At 40.1% G+C, this 21,714-nt stretch overlaps 2 protein-coding genes across 6 annotated transcripts; both read left to right on the forward strand.

Annotated features, from left to right (window-relative positions):
- The first annotated feature begins 5,165 nt into the window (after window positions 1-5,165).
- LOC119490152 (fez family zinc finger protein erm-like) lies at window positions 5,166-8,784 on the forward strand. Its single transcript, XM_037773372.1, has 4 exons — window positions 5,166-5,481; window positions 5,617-5,704; window positions 7,204-7,363; window positions 7,502-8,784. The coding sequence occupies exons 1-4, from the start codon at window positions 5,298-5,300 to the stop codon at window positions 8,705-8,707; spliced, it is 1,638 nt and encodes a 545-aa protein (XP_037629300.1). The 5' UTR covers window positions 5,166-5,297; the 3' UTR covers window positions 8,708-8,784.
- Window positions 8,785-11,893: 3,109 nt separating this feature from the next.
- Window positions 11,894-21,022, forward strand: LOC119489248 (protein-serine O-palmitoleoyltransferase porcupine-like). 5 transcript variants are annotated; one of them, XM_037771472.1, is made up of 15 exons: window positions 11,894-12,277; window positions 13,830-13,967; window positions 14,062-14,254; window positions 14,401-14,444; window positions 14,595-14,776; window positions 14,904-15,034; window positions 16,548-16,568; window positions 16,852-16,866; window positions 16,959-17,084; window positions 17,170-17,270; window positions 17,405-17,481; window positions 17,592-17,655; window positions 17,863-17,948; window positions 19,565-19,675; window positions 20,005-21,022. In XM_037771472.1, exons 2-15 carry the CDS (start codon window positions 13,832-13,834, stop codon window positions 20,104-20,106), a joined length of 1,389 nt encoding a protein of 462 aa, XP_037627400.1. In that variant the 5' UTR covers window positions 11,894-12,277; window positions 13,830-13,831; the 3' UTR covers window positions 20,107-21,022. The 5 variants fall into 5 exon arrangements, with proteins under 5 accessions (XP_037627400.1, XP_037627401.1, XP_037627398.1 ...); XM_037771470.1 differs by having other exon boundaries at window positions 11,896-12,277; window positions 13,825-13,967; XM_037771471.1 differs by lacking the exon at window positions 11,894-12,277 and adding an exon at window positions 13,496-13,550 and having other exon boundaries at window positions 13,825-13,967.
- The last annotated feature ends 692 nt before the right edge of the window (window positions 21,023-21,714 follow it).

Here is a 21,714-nt window from a genome sequence, read left to right on the forward strand (position 1 = left end):
TAGCTGACTTTGATGACCCACCTGCACCTCTCTCTCGCTCACACACACACACACACACATGAGGCACAAAGCAGCAGCACAGAGCTTTGATTGATGTGCAGGACAACTAGGGAAAACAGGTGAGATAGTGACAGCTCACAGAAAGAAGAGGGGAATCAGATCACAGTAACTGTACCATGGTTGCTGCAGAGAGAGAGATTGGCACAAACCAGGGAGGGTGCAGATGGAGGAGTCACCTTGAAGGGGAGGAGGGGAAGGAAGGAGGGAGGGAAGGGACTCAGTGGCAATGCCAATGTATTTCTTTTCAGGTCACGAGCTTGTAGATATTAAGAAACTGTATCCTGGAGTGGAATTCACGATTGTACAAAAAGGTTATAACATGTGATGGATAAAAAATCCTGTAATCCTGAGAGAAGCCTCACAGGTGTCAGCTACTGTTTGCATTAACAGTGTCTGTTTGTGGTACAAAAACGGCCAGTTTGTTCAGTGTTGACCAAACACTGGAGTCAGTAGGACTCTTGCTGGTCTTTCTCTCACTGGAGGTGCTAGTGGAAATGAAATAATATTGATTTTACACTCAGACGCAGCTTCATAGATTGATTTTCAAGCCAGAATATGAATGCACTCCATGAGAAGTCGAAGTAGCGTTTATCCACAACATTGCTGTCGTTAAGCTCACCATGGGTTGCTGTTTATTAAAACTACAAATTCAGGTCTGAGCTCTGTAGCTAGTGAGATATTTTAAACGGACTCAAAAAGGCAAAGTAAGTGGGGAAGATTAATCCGTTTTATAATGTCAAATAGAATAATATTTGACATGAATTAACAGTTTGTTTCAAATTGTTCTTTTTAAAATGTTGTCAGATGTTATTTAACTGTTATTTTGAAATCCTGAAAACCAAAGAGGATACCACTTCCCCTCATTAAACAACAGTGACATCTGTTGGTGGAGTACTGACACACACTCAAAGGACAAGTATGGTGATTTTCTATATTTGTCCTATTCCAATGAAAAGACCAAAACTAAATAATGAATTGATCTGTGTAGCCTAAGCTGATATATTCCTCTGTGCCATATGTAGGCTATTACATATCGTAAAAAGTGAGATTTTCATGTCGTTTTTATTATAAAGCAGGTTTAAGTGATGTATAAATACTGTGGAAGTATTGAAACGCTCAGTCCATAGAGAAATACACAGCCTGTTTTCAGAAACTGTGCCTTTGAAACAAGTTGTCAGGATTGCTGTAATTTTGTGATTTCACAGTTATAGAATATACCGTATATATGTACCATTTCACAGTTTTATATAAACATTCTAAATGTGTCCCAGTTTATTTCCTGTTGCAGTGGATGTGAATGACATCGGCTGTCAGGAAGTAAACATGGACCCGAGCTGTTGCCTAGCAACACAATTCCGTTGAAATGTACGAAAATGAAGCGTTTCAGACAGAGGATAAATACAGGTATATTCAGACAGACAGTATGAGAAAAATTACGTTTTTTTTTAACATTGCAGCATTTTCTAGTAGAAACATATAATACAAGCATGAACCTGAAAATGAGCATGATATGGGATCTTTAAAAACAGATCAATGAGCCATACCATAGCAGTAGGTGACATGTCCATTCATTACCATGAGCATGGGCACTGTAGTTTATTTTGAGTCAGTCGCACAAACACCACCTTGCTGCCATAAATACTCATGACCGTGCCAAAACCGTAGATGAAAATAGTCCCATCAGATACACTATTTATTCTTATTAAAGCAGCTTTTGCTGAAAACTAAAGTGCCCGGCTGTTTTTGGAAATTACTGAGCCTTTTTTTTTTTTTTAATAAAGCTATATATTTGTGGGCTGTTTTTAACGATAGACATCTTTAGTAGGAACAAATGTGCTGAGAGCCACAGAGCTGGGAAAGTCAGAAAGTACTTAGAGACGGACTAATGCACTTTTGATTTGAGTATTTTCATGGGATTTGTTGACAATAGGAAAAATATACAACATCTTGAGCCTTATCCTCTAGGGAAGAATTAAATAAGCAATCTTATTTGTTTAAATGTACCGTGTCTGATTTTTAAATGCATGTATTGTTGTGAGATGCCATGCAACAAAAAAAAATTAAAACACTTGGGGTAACAGCAATCACTATAGGCGTTTTTCACAGAAGACGTTTTGACTTGTCACAGCAGTAAAAGCACAGGCGTTACTAATAACATTAATGATGGCTCTGTTCTATCCAAGTGTCCCAGTAAGCGTCATTAATTTTATCATTTACACTTTTATGCTTTTACTGCTGTGACAAATCAAAATGTCTTCCGTGTAAAATTGCTCGTGCATTAAATGGCAAAGCCTGCTGTGTATCCATCATTGTCACACAGAGCATAATAATCTGAACAGAGTTGTAGAAATGGACAGGGTATAACGCTATACAATGAGATTCACGAAATCCTGAGCAGCAAGGAACGAGTAAGGAATCAAATCTGCTAATTAATGAATATCTAATAGTTCCTGGAGAACTCCTGAATTAAGGACTAATGGATATTTATAAGTTACTTGAAAACAAACTGCTGTACGTTACAGAACTGACTTGCTTGATATCTGTAATGGCCTGTTTTTTAATGCACCATTCCTGATTAACTCTCAGTCAGTTGTTGTTTGTTGTCTCATCAATTAAGGTAGTGTATTGTGAGTATTTATTAAGAATGCATCATTATTTCATGATTGCCGCTCCGTTAGTCCTCACTGCATTACTTTGGTCCTAATTGTTAGATGTTTGCTAATTCATTTCTGGTTTATTCCTTACTAATTAATTGGTAATTACTCACGATTATGTGTAGCCCATTGCAAAGAGTTACCATGGAAGGATATGTACCAACAACAATCAAGAACGAAGCATCCTTGATGTTTCTTAAAAAGGTTTCACTTAAGATTACATATGTATAACAGTGTTTTAAACTAAATTAAACTCAAGGGCATTTCAGTTTTTCTGTGTTTCTGAGTGACAACTGGCAGCTATTTGGGCAGAGATAAAGCACCAGCTGGGGCATAATGGGCTACACAAATACACCCAAGACAGCAGAGGAAATATTAACATATGGCAGGATATTATAAGCTGGAGTAGAGAACAATGTACCTCACACAGTATGAGCCTCTGTCCTAATTACTGCCAACTCTGTGTGGTTTGTTAATGGTCACAAGACAGAGGCCATTGCCGCTGTGGGAGTAATGTGTTTTAGGTGTGGCTCTGCAGAGGAAACCCTTTAATGTTGAAATGCTTCATGTTTTAGCACCTTGAACCTACCTCTGTGTATGAAACGTGCTTTGTAAATAAAATTACCTCGCCTAAAGTGCCCCCCAGACTATATTTGTAAAGATGCACTAGGTTTTTTCTGCACTGATTATTTTGAAATTATGTCTGTACCAGACCAAGGACACACTGCTTCTTGTGAGTGCTGACAAATAAAACACACTGATCCCGTGCGAATGTCAGAACACACACATAAACACACTACTTTTCTATTTTAACTGAAAATATTATATTAAATTACCTTAGAGAGAATGAAAATTAATTTAAAGTAAACTGTGTTCTACGTCTTTCAAAAACAATTTTTAGTCTACAAATTGTCACATAAAAGCATCCCTTTTGATAATCCATCACCACATATCCACATTTCATTTCATCACCACTAAACTACATTGTAATTTTTCACAATGTAAATCTAGATTTGCTACAACATGTAAAAGTTGTTGTTATTGGTCTATTACCAGCTGCAACATTAAAGGTCCCACATCATGCTCATTTTCAGGTTCATACTTGTATTTTGTGTTTCTACTAGAACATGTTTACATGCTGTAATGTTCAAAAAATCTTTATTTTCCTCATACGGTCTGCTTGAATATACCTGTATTTACACTCTGTCTGAAATGCTCTGTTTTAGTGCATTTCAACGGAATGCAATGGATTTGCAACAGAATTGCATTGCTAGACAACAGGTTGGGTCTCTGTGTACCTCCTGTCAGCTGATGTTTATTAACATACACTGCAACCAGGAATAAACTGGGACACATTTAGAATGTTTACGTTTAAAACCGTGTAATGGTCTAAATATTGTATATTTGTGACATCACAAATGGACAGAAATCCTAACGACTTGTTTCAAACGCACAATTTCTGAATACGGGCTGTGTGTATTTTTCTGTATATTGAGCAATTCGATACTTTCACAGTATTTATAAAGCACTTAAACCTGCTTTATAATATAAAAAACATGAAAATCTTACTTTTTACAATATGGGACCTTTAAAGTGATAAGCACAGTAATTATTTTAATTACATTACATTAATTATTTTAATTATAATCCAGTGATAACATATACATTATTCTGAAATGCGTCATTCTGCACAAAAGTATCGTTTGCTAATATTTTTATACTTTTACTCAAATAAAAGTTTGATTACTTTTACTTATAACAGAGTATTTATACACACTGTAATTACACAAGTAAAAGATGTGAGTGCTACTCCCACCACCGGCCAGTAGGGGTCCTCAGAGCACCGTGTGGTGACTAGTGATGTGTCGATCGCGAACGAGCCAGCTCAAAGAGCCGGCTCTTTTAAGTGAACGATGGGAGCCTTTTTTATTATTATTATTAATTCAAGGCAGAATGATAGGATGAGCCTCTCCGCGCCACGGGCACTCCACGCACTGATTGTGACTGAATGTTGTGTTAATGACATCTGTGTGACCAATCAGGTGATGACAGACATGGATCATACCATCAAGCATCAACACTGTTTAACAGACGGGCTTCACTATAACTTTGCGGTTTTGGTGCTTCCGTGTAGTTTGTGTTGGAGTCTGAGTCTGAACAGTGTAGCCACACGCGAGCGCTCATGGGACACCGACCCGGATTGATTTATACGTGTAATAAGTTACAAACAGTCCCTTTAAGTGATATATGTGCACACATACTAATCATAGGTCAAAACAGCGCTAAATTTGGCTTAATTGTAAAAAGGCAGAGGTGGTAAAACGAAGAGCCGTTTGGGAGCCGAAAGATCCGGCTCTTCTTTTGATGAGCTGAAGCCAAATGATCCGGCTCACTAAAAAGAACCTAAATTCCCATCACTAAAACATGAACCGCCCTGTAACCATGGTAACGAGCCTAGTATGCATGAGGGTGCGCGCGCATCTTGGCAACGGAAGTTGAACATTGTTGTTGTAGTTAACTTCCTATAACCGAAGCTAATAAACAACAGAAGAAACAAACCAGAACACGTGTTATCACAGCAAAATGTCGGCGTGCTGCGTGTCTGGCTGTAAAAACCGACAGTCCTCAACCCGCAAACTGAAGTTTTACCGTATACCGTTTCAGGCCAACCGGAGACGGTTATGGCTCACAGCGATCCAGAGAGAGACCGGCAGCACCGAGCCGCTCAGAGGAACCGCCCGGGTCTGTGGCGCTCATTTTAAGTCCAGTAAGATTAACCATGCTTTCATTTCACTACATGTTATAACACATATAGTTTACTCATCTGTTAAGGGAGGTTTTGTGGACGTTGTAACTGTAGCTCTGAAGTGGTCTCTTTGTGTTTGTTTATTATGTTTTCTAGAGGAAGCGTCCACGGACAGTGATAGTCCTGACTTTGTGCCTTCAGTGTTTACCTGCACTAAACAAAGCTCCAAGAAGAAAGGGAAATGGTAAGACATGTACATGAATGTTTAGGTAGATAGCTGTAGTTAAGTTGTTGTAAGTTCCAGTTTGTGCCTCTCAGTGATACTGATCGCTAATGTGCTGGCTAGCAAACCAGCAACAACAAAACATGACAAAGTGTAACTCTACGCTTCTATTATTTCATATTTTCCCCTTATGTGTTAATACCTAAGTCTTCTCCTTGTCTTTTTGGTTGGGGAGGTAATTTGACTTCCACACAAATGCAAGGTTTTCATGTAGAACTGAAATGTTAATTGTATTTGTTTATTTGTTTTGCACAATTTATGACTATACAACATAACAAAAAATAAATGAATAATATACAGAGTGAAAAAACCCACTGGGCTTATCTGAAGCCTCCACCTAGAGACAACATTAATATAAAGAAATAATATGACTACATAATAGTGATAACAAACAATTAGGACAAGATATATATATATAATAACAACAATAACAATACAGTAAATATATAAAAAAAGACAAGTGTGTGTGTGTTGCATGGAAGTGTATGGTTAGTGTTTGTGAGAGGATATTGATTTAAATATCTGTAAAGACTTCTTCAAACAACATTGATTGATTAGTCGCATCAATTCCAGTGCCAACATTGTATGGTTTCAGCTTCTCAAATTAGATGGTTTACTTCTTTTCTTCATTTATGATTATAAAATTTGATCTTTTTGGGGTTTTTTAACTGCTAGTCAGGCAAATCAAGCACTTTTAAAATGTTTGCCATAGGGAATTATAACAGTCATATTTCACAACAGGTTGATAAAAAATGGATCAATTGATGATGACAGTTGTTAGTTGCAGCCCTATTTTCATGGTGCATGCTTGTAGATGACATGTCATAAAGTAGAAATACCATGATTCTCAGTCATTTATCCACTATAATTTGAGGTTTTCTGCCATTTAAAATAAGTAAACATTGTTATTTATATGTCTTAACATTACATTTGTGCCCCTGTAAACTGTTGATGGATGAATTTAGCTGTTTATAGATAACTATGCAGTGCAGCACCTAATAGTGTTGTCACAATACTGGAATTTCTAACTTGGATGCAATACCTTGAAAAATATCGATATTCAATACCATTTTCGGCATAAAATGTTTGATTTTTTATTAAAACATAAATAGCGGTGTGGGTGTGTGTGTCTGTCAGAGAGAAGAGAGAGCAGAAACTGCTGCTGGTACCCATGTATCGCCACTGTGAAAAATGAATATTGAAATTGTTTCAAATATACAGAATCGACATGTATCGATACTTAGATATTTTTGACAACATTAATACTTAATTGCTTCAACGTTTTAGTGCATTGAGCCTTGCTGCACTAATGTCTCTTGCACCGAGATCTGTAATGCTCACCACCTTTATTGCATTTGAAAAGTGCAAAGTTTTCCTACTCCACTTTGACGAGTAGATGTATGTGAGATGTTTATTGTGTATTCGGATCAAATAGTGTTCTCTATTTTTTTTTTTCAAAGGTTCTACGGTCGTAGAAAAAAGCAGCGTCGTACAGCCAATGTGGAAACAGAAGAAAAAACAACTCCACCTAGAGTTGATTCTCCTGTGGACCTCCAGTCCTCCAGTCCTGTTTTGATGGAGGAAAAAATGCAGACACGATCAACTCCATCAATGACAAAGGTAGCAGCCACTAGTTGTTCTTTCTGCTTTTAAAAAGTCAGTATGTCTAATTTTGTGTTTAAGTGTTTACGATTGTTGTTATTGTGTTTAGAAGGCATAATAGTTTACTTTGAGGTGTCTTCTCTGTGTGTGTCTTAGGAAGGAGAAACACTGACTGAAGAAGCTGAGACTGAAACTGAAACCGCAACAATCAAATCACAAACAACATCCAGCCCAAACAAGGTATCGCCATCATTTAAAGTACCAGCAGGCTTCACAGAACTACACAAAAGGACTCCCATTTTGCTCCTAAAACGCATATATGTACCAGGAGGGGGATATCAGTGTGAGCATTGCAATCAGAGCTTCACCAATGTATCGCAGCTTTTAAAACACAAACGGCTGCATGAAGAAGAAAGCTGCTCAATCTGTGAAATGTGTGGAAAGATTTTCACAAGTCAGGAAGACTTCACTGAGCACCAGTGTGTCCATGAGCCTTCCTTTCCGTGCAACATGTGCGATCGATCTTTCACTACGAGTCACAACCTCAAGCGTCACAAACTGCTGCACGTCAAAGATGGCAGGAAGTGCCACACGTGTGGCGTACTGTTCTGTCAACGTCATAACCATGTTTTATTCCTGCCGTTGGCCGAAACTGTAACAGAGTATGAAGAGGAGGATTCCACCACCGTTGAGCGTCAGTTATACAATAATGTGATGCCAGAAAACCATCAGCCGGAGAAGCCTGAGCCAAGCCAGGCTGCTGACCTGGATGATGATGCTCCGAGTAACATGGCTGTTTCGCCGCTACCCCCAAAGCCTGGTCCTTTATCTGACCTGGATGATGATGCTCCGAGCAACATGGCTGTTTCGCCGCTACCCCCAAAGCCTGGTCCTTTATCTGACCTGGATGATGATGCTCCGAGCAACATGGCTGTTTCGCCGCTACCCCCAAAGCCTGGACCTTTATCTAAGACCCATAAGTCCCCGTCTCCAGTCTCATATACAAGGATCTCATCAGAATTCCCTGAACCGGTGTATCTAAAACCTCCCCCTTTGTCACATATACCTCCGCCAGTAGACAGGATCTTAAGCGACCTCCCACCCGACTATCCCGTTCAGCCCCTTCCCCCCCAGCATCTAGAACTCCCACCCTCACTAAAGCTATTCTCACCACTGTACCTCACCTCAGCGTTTCTTGAGGTTAAGAGAAATTATGAATATATTTTAAGCAAACCAATAAAGGCCGAGAAGAAAATTGTGAAGGAGGAACAATGCGAGCTGCCTCTGATTCCTCCAGATGAGCGAAGCGTTGAGCTTGTCAAAAAGGAAGGAACTGCTTACGACCTGGAGATTAAGCTCTGATTGAAACGGTGGGGGGAAATGTATCACTTTAAAAAAAACAAGCAGTGAATGAATCATTTACTTTGTTTCACTACAATTTAATCCTTAAGTTGTCAAACTGGCCCGTTTGTCTTGGCCGTAATGTTTCACATTTCCCTACTACTTATACCATGACTTCGTATCATAAAGCTAATAGCAGATGCTACACCAATCTATGCACCAATCTGATACCATAATTTACTAACCCGGAAAGAAATCCACTTGTTTAACCGGAAATCAATTTTCCTTCGCCGCGGAAAAACAGTAGCCTTCACTGTGAAGAAGAACTGATTGCAGGTAGTTTGTCACGTGACGATAGCACAGTGCGATGCTAGTGGAGAGTGTAACGGTAATGGTAGTCAGAGCGAGGAAAACATAGTAGTGTAGTAAACAGCTGTTAAGTGATACGAATATTATCTATATATTTTTTTTATCACGCTTGTATCGGATCAATACCGCAAGTTCAGGTATCAGAATCGATAAGGAAAAAAATTATCGGAACATCTCTAGCAGATACTAACAGCTAAAACATGAGCTCATTTGAGCTTGTTTTTGCCAGTAAGCCACACTTTTGCTGTGTGTATGGCATGAAGTGGTCACGTTTTGTTCAGTGTTCCTATGATATACTGTATGTGTACTGTGAATGTATTGCTGCTAGTTTCTCTTCAACATCTATTTTCTTTGGCAGTTGGGCCTAATCTGGTTCAGCACATTGATATATTTGAACGTCTGAACTCATAATGCTGCTATTTTATTTAGTTCTTAAGTGTTTTATTTTAGTTTTTCCACTGCTGTTGGTAAATAACACTGTCCTGTATGTAAGAAGAATCTGTAACTGACCTGCATTGAAAAACTGTGTACCAGGTGGCATTTGAACTGCAGGCTATGTTCTGAATTTAGCAGTCTGTAGGGTAATAACCAGTTTAGTCTGAGCAAATGCACATTATATATTGTTAAGACATATTATCTAGCATCATATCTGACAAGAATTCTCAATGAATTCAGTTTCCCCCTATCTACCTCAGCCACTGGGAAATAGAAAGTTTATAGAAATGTGTTTGCACATGAAGCTACATTTTTCCCCACACTGTAGCAATTCCAGTATTTAGGATACACACAGTTTTGAGTTGGCTTGTGTGTACCAATATCTGGAGGTGGCAAAAAGCAGGGAGGTGTTACCTACCTTTCAGAGACTTGTTTTTTCCCATAACAGCACCTAACCTGCTAAACTGTAAGTGAGAGAGACACTACGTCCCTACCTGCTGCAGGGCTGCTGTTCTGTAGCTGACACTGAAGTTAAACATGTTGCCTTATATTCACTTTACTGTGGATGCAACACACTCTCTCACTCTGAAGCTACAGGTTTTAAAACGGTTGTTAACTTTTCAGCTTGCTGGTAATCTTGTTTTTTGTGTATTTAATCAACTTTATATTTGTTTCAGTCACTAAAGTCAATGGTTGACTATTGTATAACAATAAATGTTTTCTTTGCCTCATGCCATGACAAGCACTGTCATTTTGGCCTTATTATACTGACATTAAAACTCAAATAACATCCAAACTACACTATGTCCATATGAGGCCTTGTCTCACTTGGACACATGAACATGAGATGAAAAAAATAAACTGTGTCTAAACTGAAATATCTGTCTGTACTTAACAATATATGCAGAAATAAAATGACAATAATACTATGTTTGCTGGACTTGTCTTCAGATTTGTCCTTGTGGTGGCACTAGAGAGAATGTTAAATTGACCCCAAACTGTCGGGCTGCTTGTCTCGGCTTCGCCTTCTTTATCAGTGTGTCACAGTGCATTAAAACGGCCAGCTTGTTCTGTGAGCTGCGATACAATCCCATTGCAGGAAAAAAGCCCACAGTACAATAACTATAAGGTGCCTTCACGCCTTCATTCGTTGGGCCTTTTTGTCACTATACAGTATTTGCTTGTGGTTCCTAAAGCATACTTTTATTTCAACTTCTATAGCATGGTTTAGAAGTTACACAAAATGAGACTTCTGCTCAATAGTACAACTTACTTGTGACCAATGTATTTAGTAAAAGGCTTATATGTTTTTACCATAGACTGTGTACGTGGTTTGCACAGGTCATAATGACTATTTTAAAGTGAAGAAAAAAAAAACTCAAAGAGTGGTAATGTGGCATTCACTGCCAAGGCACTCCTTGTACCACTTTCTAATAAGATGCCCTTTAAGTTGTGATTAAACTTTCCTTGACAGAAATAATTTTCCACATTGGTCTCCGTGACATATACGCAAATGATATATGTAACTGTAAATTACATATAACGTCTGAATTATATTATTATATTATTATATTGGATGCACCAATCTTTTTCAGTCCCGATATCGATACCCGGGCTTTGGGTCGATACCCAGTACTGATCCGATACCAGTGTATTAATAAAAGTGACTGGGATCATTCTTTTATGTGTAAGAAAACATCAGGCCTTACTTAAACATTGCTTTCTTAACTTTGTAAAACAACATGTAACCAATAAATACATGGATATGCATTTATTTAATTGTTATTTATTATTAAAATAATGAATTGTACACCAGCAACTTGGTAAAAAATATTCAAAATCAACAAAAAATTACAATTCAAGTGTAAACCTTTTTAATGCAGCAACAAATTGGTCAAAACCTAAACAGGAATTTAAATTCCAGTATATAATGTATGTAGTATATAAACATAGAACTGAATTGAATCGATCTGCCCATTGTCACCGATATCCGATCCAGCTGTTTGAGTCAGTATCTGCTCGGTATCCGATCCGGTATCGGTGCATCCCTACATTATACCCATTGATGATGATATGCAAAATTACAGTAACTAACTGTAAAAAAAATTTTACGCCAGGTTTTCCTGGGTTTATTTGGCATTTTGTGATATTTAACTGTGAAAATTACAGCAAAGGCTAACTGTCACATTGCTACGGAACAATATTTGCTTAGTCTCATGGATTTTTCTGCAGCTCTACATTTCATCCTTGATGTCCTATAAACTTTCAATATCACTTTAAAATATACATTTCTGTTATTTGGCTAAAGAATGTTCCCAAAAGAAAAAAAAAAGTAGGTTAAGTGTATATTGATTTTATTAGTCATACCCACAGTTCATCCCTCCAAAACCCTCTTGTACCACATCTCCCAGCCAGATGCGAGCTCCCTGTCTCACGTCTCCTTCCATCTGCACGCTGTACACATCCTATTGGTCAGACGGCACCGGGTGTTGATGGGCGGTGATTCTGATTGGCTGTCTCGGCTGTCGCTCAAAACCGACGACAGCAACGATTGGCTGACGTCTCCCGGACCTCCGCAGCCGATTGGTTGATACGTCTCCGCCTGGCTGCCTAGGTGACAGGCCGAGTGGTGCTGATGCTGTGACAATGGGAGTCATCCAGATAAGCATCATCTGGACCGAGTGTGCTTAAAAACACAAGCGGCAGCACACAACGCGTTAACTAAAGGGAAAGGAAAGCAGCTGGGTAGAAACACGAGGAGGAAGCTCCAGCTGCTGCTCCGACAGGGTAAGTTAACCCCTGGAAAACAAAGTGACATGCCTGGGGCGTCCAGTTAGCTGTGCTTGACGTGGGGGGCTGGGGAGCTGCTCTTAAGTACGGTTGGTAGCAAAACTGCAAAGGCTAGGTGAAGCAAAGGTTAGCAACCTTTACAAGCTATAGTAGATGCTTTGCTTTCTGGCAGCATCTGGACATACTGTGCTGTTAGTGCAGCGGTTGTAGGAATGCAGCTGTGAGTCAACTCATCACATTGGTCGACTGCATTGCGGAGAGAGCAAGCCTTACAGAATAGCTACTATTCATCATACTGCCCTTGCAAATAAGTCTTCCAACACACCAAATACAGCACTGAATAATTCAGCATGTTATTGTGCATGTTGAGATTTCCAGTTTGATGTATTTGTTACAACATTAAAATGTGAATTAATATATGTTTAGATGCCAAAAATAGCATATATATGTCTAGGAAACTTTGACATCTATGGCATGGATTTGCACAGATTTGTAGTGAGGTGCTGTGCATGCTGGGATTTGAAGTTTTTTAAAGCCGCAGTGGGTAGAAATGGAGCAAATATGATTAAAAAGTTATTAATTAAAAGTTATTAATTTTTCTTATTGGAAATCAATTGGCGGCATGGTACGATGACAGATATTGTCCAGAAACCCTCACAGGTACTGCATTTGGCATAGAAAATGTGCTCAGGTCATGACGTGGTGGACTCGAGCCCGGCAGGCGTCGTTTAATTAATTTAACCAAATTTATTTTTTATAAAACGTAAAACGTAATCTGAAAAAAATCTTGTGCCTCTGGTGTCCTCCGGTGCTCCTAATGGCATCTGCAAGATTTCACAGACCAGAGGAAAACAACCAATCAGAGCCAAAGCTGGAGCCTTGCCGTCTCTGAGCAGCTGTCAATCACTCGTGAACTCCGATCAAACGGTCAAACTAGGCAGCGTTGATCAAATATGAATCAATATTCTGTTACTGTAATGCCTATTTTTGGCCTCAAATGTTATCAGAAACATCTTGTAGTGTACTGTTTAGCTGTAAATTGAGAATGTTTGTGACCCGGCAGCCACGTTGAGATCTGTTGAGGAAATACCAAGCACCGCCCACCAGCCGGAGCACAGCCAATTGGAACGCTCTGTCTCTCTGAAATGACCTTTTATTGACCAAAGTCTTCCATCACAGGCTAGATTTTCTAAAGCCTGAAAACAGAGCCATGATGAGGAGCAGAAGTCTAGTTTTCTCTCAGACCACTTCAATTACAATATGCTGAAAGGTTATTATGCAATTTTTGCCCAATGATGCCAAAACCTTCTGCCTACTGAAACTTTAAATGGTGTGTGTGTGTGTGTCTGTTGACAGTGAGTGAGTGGTTTAGTGGGCAGTCTATGCTTGCCTGCAGGTTTGCATACGTGAGCTTAAGTTACGTGCAGTACACATACAGTATTGTTTTGGTGCATTATAGCCATACAGATACAGTATATTCTCACAGTGGTGATACAGAAACCATTTTTGCTGCTGTAAAAATGGCCACCCTCTGCTTTTTTAAGTCTAGCGATGGGAGCGTTCAGCCGGCAGAAGTTTTTCCAGGAGCTTGCTCATGGCTGCCTGCTGCCGACAGCTCAGCAGGGCCTGGAGCAAGTATGGCAGCTGCTGGTTATCTGCCTGCTGTGTCGGCTTCTCTGGATGTTGGGTGAGAGTGCAGTTATTTTGTACCCACTCAGTCTTACTCACCTTTTAGCTTGCGTCACCATAATCACCTCCTCTTGTTTATCTCACTACGTCAGGCCTTCCTGCTTTTGTGAAACACCTGGGCACAGTAGCAGGAGGTTTCTACACCCTCTACCTGTTCTTTGAGCTTCACATGATCTGGGTGGTCCTCCTCAGCCTTCTCTGCTACCTCTTCCTCTTCCTGTGCCGCCACTCCACCATCCGAGGCACCTTCCTCTCCATCACTGTGCTCATCTACCTGCTGCTGGGGTAAGAGAGAGTCCTCCCTCTGACACCTGACAGCTCAGCTCAGCAGCACACATCAAGTCTGTGTTTGAAGTGTGCAAAGTCAGCGTTGCAGTGAAGTTTAATTTGACATAAAAAAAACTGAAGCTATTCTTATCCGATTTGATCAGAGAGCTGCACATGATGGACACCACCAACTGGCACAAGATGAGAGGTAGGTCAGGGATGTTTTTCTGTAGGCAGCAACATTTGACACATTTTTGATGGATGAAAGCATGTGATTGTTCTAGTTTTACCTTCATATTCAGCATTGATAATGGTTTAAAGTTGGAATCTAGTGACTCTTTAAGTTGCCGTTGTCCAGGTTCACAGATGGTGGTCGCCATGAAAGCCATCTCTCTGGCCTTCGATCTGGACAGAGGTGTCGTGGCCAGCGTGCCGTCACCCATCGAGTTCATGGGCTATATTTACTTTGTGGGCACAGTCATCTTTGGTCCCTGGATCAGCTTCAACAGCTACAAAGACGCTTTGGAAGGACATAAGCTGGTAAGTGTGATACAGTGTCTCTTAAGAATAGAAGAGGGTGGAGGGAGGGGGGGGGGATTATTCAAAAGATTTATACTGAGACGAGCTGCTTTAACTGTTCAAATCTTTGGTTCTTTCATCTCCTCAGAGCTTTTCGTGGCTTTCAAAAGTGTCTGTTAGCTGGGTGAAGAGCCAGGTCTGCCTTGTTGTTTCCAACTGCGTGGCACCCTACCTCTTCCCTTATTTCATACCGGTCTACGGAGACAAGCTACTACGAGGGTGAGTAGAGATAGACAAATCAAAATCCCTGTTTATTCTCTGGCTTGAATTTGCTTACGACTTAAAGGACCAGTGTGTAACAATTAGGTGGATATATTGGCAGAAATGTAATATAATATTAATAAGTATATGTTTTCTTTAGTGTGTAATCACCTGAAATTAAGAGTTGTTGTGTTTTCGTTACCGTAGAATGAGCGGGTCCTCTTCATGGAGCCGGTGGTCGAATACTGTTTCCCTGCCGATATGTGTTTCCCCCTACCTAAACCTCAACCAGCCCTTATCCCTAACCCTGTCATTTTAACAGGAGGGAAATAGGGCTGTCGCATTAACCGCAATATTGCAATACCGCGTAATTGACAAGCCAACTGCAGGGGATGACAAGCAACCGGCACAACCACCATGTTCACGTTTTTTCTGTTTTAAATTCTTTGCAGTGGAACGTCTACTCTGCGCTGAGCGCTGCACGTTTGGTGTTTTTTTTCTGGTCGCCAAGGGTTGAAAAAGTTCAACTTTGGGTAAAATGCTGCGCTTGTCACTGTCACCTCCTACATGTACAAGTGCTTAACAACAACAATGGAGGAGAAATGAGTACGCATCCTCTCTCCCTACATGCTCCAGCCTTCCCTTCATCCGGAGCAAGTACTCTACTTTGTGCTGACATTTTTACTTCTGTGGATATTCAGGATCATAGCAACCAGACGCAACCAAAGCGCCTCAGCTGAAAAAAACAGCATTTACCAATGTTCTGCATTTAACAAAAACCAAGTAATTCAGTTTTAACTGTCGTCTTTGTCATTTACAAAGCAACAATATACCTAATAATAGCCTAACAATCAAGTTTATTTATATTGCACAAAAATATAAAGGATAAATTAAGTAATTTGCAAAAATAATAATACCGCATATTGCGGTGTTGAGGCAATTCTTATCATTGCAGGGTAAATTCTTTCACCGCGACAGCCCTGGAGGGAAAAACTAATCAAAGGGATAACAGACTTCAACATAACACCGGCCGCCATGTTTCTACATTAGCCCAGAACGGACAAACCACTGTGTTAACTTTTCCTGCTTGGACTGGAATTGATAACGTTAGTCGCTCCAGTGTTAACCTCTGTCACTCCGCTCAGCCGTCGGGAAACAAGGCACAGGAAACCTCGGTTGGTCTTGAGGAGCTACAGCATTTATTTCTGCACAAACTGCAACTTCTACTTTACATTCACTTGATATTCTCAGAGCTAAATTAACTCTGTCTTCTGCTCCACTAGATCACTTGTTCACTCACACATATTCGCCGCCGTTCTCTCTCTCTCATGTTTCACCACTCACTTCCCACGTACTCCAAATGACCTACTGTTAAAACAGCTCAAGATAGGGCCATTCGCGTTTTCACATCGGCCACCGTAGTTCTTCTACACCCTTGGCACACGGGAGATGTTTCGATCTGCAACCTCACCGCCAGATGTTACACACTGTACCTTTAATTCTTTTCTTCTATTACCTGCTTTGTTTACAGCAAAAAGAGGAGGAAGATCAGGTAATTAACTGTCCACCTCAGTGATTCGGATACTCAACATTGTAGGCATGCCTTCTACATATTTTGTATTCCTTAATGCATGCTTGTTTTTCTTGTTTACCATTTGTGCAACACTTTTACCTGCACGCATGTATCCACATCATTACCCCCTCTCGGTGCAGCCTGATGTGCACCACAACTGTTTCACCGTCTTGAAAAACACGGTGAGACGTATATTGTCACATGGCAAGTCAATAACTTGTCACTAACATTCACCTTCTCTCTTTATTCTGTTGCTTCTCAGAGGTACACCGGCAAAGTATGTATTTTAGTGTTGTTTAATGATCAATTAGGTTAACCTGAAATTGGCATGCAATATTCATCTGCTTCTTCCTCTTTTAATGTCATCAGGTGGTTGCTGGCGTATGAGAACACAATGTCTTTCCACTTCAGCAATTATTTTGTTGGTTATTTGAGCGAGACGACCACAACTCTGGCTGGAGCAGGCTTCACGGAAGAGAAAGACAACCTCAAATGGTCAGAATTGCATGTGCGGCATTGACAAAGTGTGTGTTGTCTTTATTCACATTATAAAACATCCCTTTACCTTGTTGTTTTGCAGGGATATGACCGTATCCAAGCCACTGAGTATAGAGTTTCCCCGGTCGATGGTGGAGGTGGTGACGTCGTGGAATCTGCCCATGTCTCGCTTTCTGCACACCTGTGAGTTATAATGTTTGCAGTGATTGCTTGATGGCAGCAGCTGTTTTTTTCGCTTTTCATTCTCGTTATAAGCGGCATGGTAATGGCTCATTTAAACAGACGCTCTCAAGCAAGCTGATGCTCTCGTCTCACAGATGTTTTTAAGAGTGCTCTCAAATTCGGGACGTTCTCCGCCGTCATGGTGACGTATACGGCCAGCGCCCTTCTGCATGTGAGTACAACGTGGGCATCTTACATAAGCAATTATACCTCTGTAGGCTGCTGTTGTGTGTCTGTGTTCAACAAGTGGATTGTTTAGACTCTACCTCTTGTGTCTGGCAGGGTTTGAGTTTTCATCTGGGTGCAGTGCTCATATCTCTCGGGTTCATCACGTACATTGAGCATGGTGAGCGTCTGCCTAATGTTGTCTCTTTTCCACATTAGAACCTTTCCATTTACAGAAGGTGCTTAGCTTTGCAGTAATGGTTAATTGCACCCGCTATTACACACTGTTTCTGTTTCACTGCAGTGCTGGTAATTTACCTCTTATGGCTAAAAAGGAGCTCTTCGTCTGGCCTCCTTTTAATGCTTTGGTCTCGTTTTTGTGTTTCAGTGTTGCGGAAAAGGCTTGCAGCCATTTTTAATGCCTGTATACTGTCAAAGAAGTGTCAGCCAAACTGCACTCACCGGAACAAAAAGGTAATATGCACATTTCTCTTCCTTTTCAGGGAAAGGGAGTCCTTTGTTACTGGTCATTTAAGATTAGCAGTGGGCTCTTCAGAAGATTTATTTAAAGGAACATTGTGTAACATTTCGAGGGATCTATTGGCAGAAATGGAATATAATATTCATAACTAAGTTTTAGTTTGTGTATAATCAGCTCAAACTAAGAATCGCTGTGTTTTCGTTAGTTAAGAATTCATATCTACATAGGGAGCATTTCCTCTTCACGGAGTCCGCCACGTTGCTCCGCCATGTTTCTACAGTAGCCCAGAACGGACAAACCAAACACTGACTCTAGAGAGAGCCTTTCACATTTTTACATTACCTGAAGGCCACCGTAGTTCTCCGACGCGCTTGTAAAACGGTGGTAACGTGAGCCGCAGAGTGCAAAACCGTGGTACCGCCAGTTAAGCTATGCTAACAGTCTCCTGGCTCTAGCTTCACATTTAGAGTAGCGTAGAGAAGAAAGCGAATAAAATGTCAAACTATTCCTTTGAGGGGAAAAAATTGAGCTCTAAATGTAACCTATACTCTTTTTTTTTACAGTAGCATGTTTTTTTGTGTTTCTTATTTTTAATTTTTGTTTAGTTATATTTAATCGTAGGGTTTCTATGTTTTTATTTATTTGTTTACTACATGTTCAATTGATGTTTTATGCTGCACAAATATACATCTCTATTCCTACCAAAGGCCTGTGGTGTTTTGTGCATGTTTTGCACATATCCTGATTTTCTTCCAACTATTTTAATTTGTGCAAATGGCCATTGCTCTGGCATTGCTGGCACTTCCTCTCAGAGCAGGAGGTGCTCAAAGGGGGCCTACCTAGTAGATCTTCTGGCCTAGTTAGCATTCACAAAAAAATGTGTTCTCTATTTTTACTCTGCATATACTTAAAAATATGAAAACTAAGCCCCTTGTAATTTTTCCCCTTTGTTTTCACCTGTAATAATAATAATAATACACTCCCTCAGCATGCAATTCATATTAGAAAACATAAGAAATAGTCTAATCATCAAAAAGATATACCTAATGTATTACTAAAGTACTGTGTACATCGGGTTTCAATGCCAGAAGAAAAGCACAACTGCGGCAGTTAAAATACAGCAGCCCTCGTGGTCTGCCGTGCTGCCGTCAGTTGATATATTTCGGGAGTTTACTGGCGAGGTGCCCAGCAAAAATCCCTTATGTTATATTGGTTACACAGATCAATTGCGGCGGGGGGGGGATAATGATTTATGCCAAGGAAATGCAGCCTGCATGGGCTGCAACATATACTGCTGATTGTTCCATCAATTTAGGCAATGATACATTAAAGTCCCAGGAAATGTGGTTTCAAATGATTTCTCCATAACATTAGATATTCATGAGCAACAATCAAAGTTAACATTTGGTAGAAGAAGTTATTATTTTTTTAGGCGTTTAACAGTCAAACAGTTAGCTATTCTTCTTCATCACGACTGTGTGAGAAGCTGATTGAGAGAATAGGACCTTTTTAGAGAAAAACCCACATATAACAATGAAAAATATACGGATCAAAGTGTCTGAAATATTGATTTAAGCCCTTTGTTCTTACATTGTTTCTCCCCCTACAGAAGCTATGGGTGTATGTGATTAACATTGCATTCAGCGCATTGGCAATCCTCCACCTGACGTACCTGGGCTCTGTGTTCAGCTCCAGCGTGGACTACATGGAGGAGGATGAGGTGAGGTCAAAACACGATTTGAGGAATGTATGCAACTTTATTTATACACCCTGCACTCATAAAGTGTACAGCACACTATGTGACTTATGAACATGTGAAGCGCTGTATAGGAATGTAACCATAGCTGCAGTATTTATAGTTCAAAGGAGAGGAGTGTACTGCTGCATAATCATTTATAGTGGTTTTAGATTCTGTTCATAAAGTAAGAAGATATTAATGATGAATCACATTTTTTTGCAAAAATGTTTTAATGAAAGGTATAAACAAGTAAAGGTTTGTGTATATGCATTGTCCCATTGAGCTTACATAGTGTGTGCTGCCCCCTACAGGACGATATAACCCATCATACCATTCAGAAGTGGTCAGAGCTGAGCTGGACGAGCCACTGGCTCACATTTGGATGCTGGATATTGTACCGCCTCATCCTCTAATAATAAGAGACGGAGAAAGTGAAGCAATAATGAGAGATGTAAGGCTGGTTCTCCACTTCTGCACTGTGACTTTATTCTGCATCAGACCGAAGAGAACCGAATCAACCTGTATACGACAATAAACCAACGAGCAGTGTTGGGGTTGCGCCGCATGTGTGCTGGGTAATCTATTAATCTCACCTGCTGGGGACTAGTTTTGATATCCATGAAATGATAGCCCGCTCCTCCCTCCCCCTTTCCTCCGTATCACATCCTTTTTATCTGAGCCGCAGTTGTCAAGCCCTCATGTTGTGACAGCAGTTACTGATGTCTCACTGTGAGTCGCAATCAATACCTATCAGCATGGTGGAGATCGGCTGCTCCTCTCTGTGGACACACGATAGAGCCCATTATCTAGGTTTCAGCGTCGACTGCAGCAGATGTCCTGCAGATGTGGTTTCCCCCCTCGCCACACGTGTTTTTACAATCGTATTTTGAGGTTTGAAGGATAAGGCTGGTGATATTCTATGGTTTATTGTCTTATTTTGAACAAATCCCATAGAAAGAAAAAAACAATACGTCAGTAAGCCCATCTCTGAATACTTTATCACTGTAGCTCTCAACCCTTTCTATATGTGTACATTTTTAGGCTGAATGTCTTTCTTAAGCACATGGGCACTGTAGTTTTTAGCAAACGTTTCTCAGAAAGAGTAAATTTGTAGGGAACTATTTTCAGCAGCAGATTAATACACATTTCATGCTATACTCAGTAGAGGGTGACACAAGAGTGGATTTTGACTCCTGTCCCATCCCTTACCTGTATTTATTCATATTAGACCTGCGTATTTATATATAAAAACTAGGGCTGTTAAAGTTAACGTGATAATAACGCCATAACGCTAATTTGTTTTAACGCCACCAATTTCTTTAACGCATTAAAAAGTTTTAATGAAACTAAAAAAACCTAAGGACTCCATCAGGACCAACTATGTCATACTAGCTTGTTGCGAAGGAGGTTTGATAACGCTCTAGACTTGTGCTAAATTTTGGCGAGGAAAAACTGTTATGGCCATTTTCAAAGGGGCCCCTTGACCTTTGACCTCAAGATATGTTTATGTAAATGGGTTCTATGGGTACCCACGAGTCTCCCCTTTACGGACATGATCACTTTATGATAATCACATGCAGTTTGGGGCAAGTCATAGTCACGTCAGCACACTGACCCACTGACAGCTGTTGTTGCCTGTTGGGCTTGAGTTTGCCATGTTAAGTTAATAATTTGAGCATATTGTTTATGCTAAATGCAGTACCTGTGAGGGTTTCAGGACAATATTTGACAATATTTGTCATTGTTTTGTGTTGTTAATTGATTTCCAATAATAAATATATACATACTTTTGCATAAAGCAAGCATACATGCCCACTTCCATGTTGATAAGAGTATTAAATACTTGACAAATCTCCCTTTAAGGTAAATATTGAACAGATAAAAAACGTGTGATTTATTTGCGATTATTCGCTGACAGCCCTAATAAAAAATTGACCTATTGTTATTACAATTCACATCCAAGTACCCACGTTCACTGCAAAGAAGGAGCATGTCACTCAGTGTAACAGTGTGGCTCACTG

Source organism: Sebastes umbrosus, chromosome 6, assembly GCF_015220745.1.
Source record: "Sebastes umbrosus isolate fSebUmb1 chromosome 6, fSebUmb1.pri, whole genome shotgun sequence".
Lineage (NCBI taxonomy): Eukaryota > Metazoa > Chordata > Actinopteri > Perciformes > Sebastidae > Sebastes > Sebastes umbrosus.

Bases quoted from the DNA above. Each gene is read 5' to 3' on its own strand.
- LOC119490152 (XM_037773372.1), top strand. From the start codon at position 5,298: ATGTCGGCGTGCTGCGTGTCTGGCTGTAAAAACCGACAGTCCTCAACC. The intron at 5,482-5,616 runs GTAAGATTAACC...TATGTTTTCTAG, and splicing joins TGGCGCTCATTTTAAGTCCA to AGGAAGCGTCCACGGACAGT. The intron at 7,364-7,501 runs GTAGCAGCCACT...TGTGTGTCTTAG, and splicing joins CAACTCCATCAATGACAAAG to GAAGGAGAAACACTGACTGA.
- LOC119489248 (XM_037771472.1), top strand. From the start codon at position 13,832: ATGGGAGCGTTCAGCCGGCAGAAGTTTTTCCAGGAGCTTGCTCATGGC. The intron at 14,255-14,400 runs GTAAGAGAGAGT...CGATTTGATCAG, and splicing joins CTCATCTACCTGCTGCTGGG to AGAGCTGCACATGATGGACA. The intron at 17,949-19,564 runs GTAATATGCACA...CTCCCCCTACAG, and splicing joins GCACTCACCGGAACAAAAAG to AAGCTATGGGTGTATGTGAT.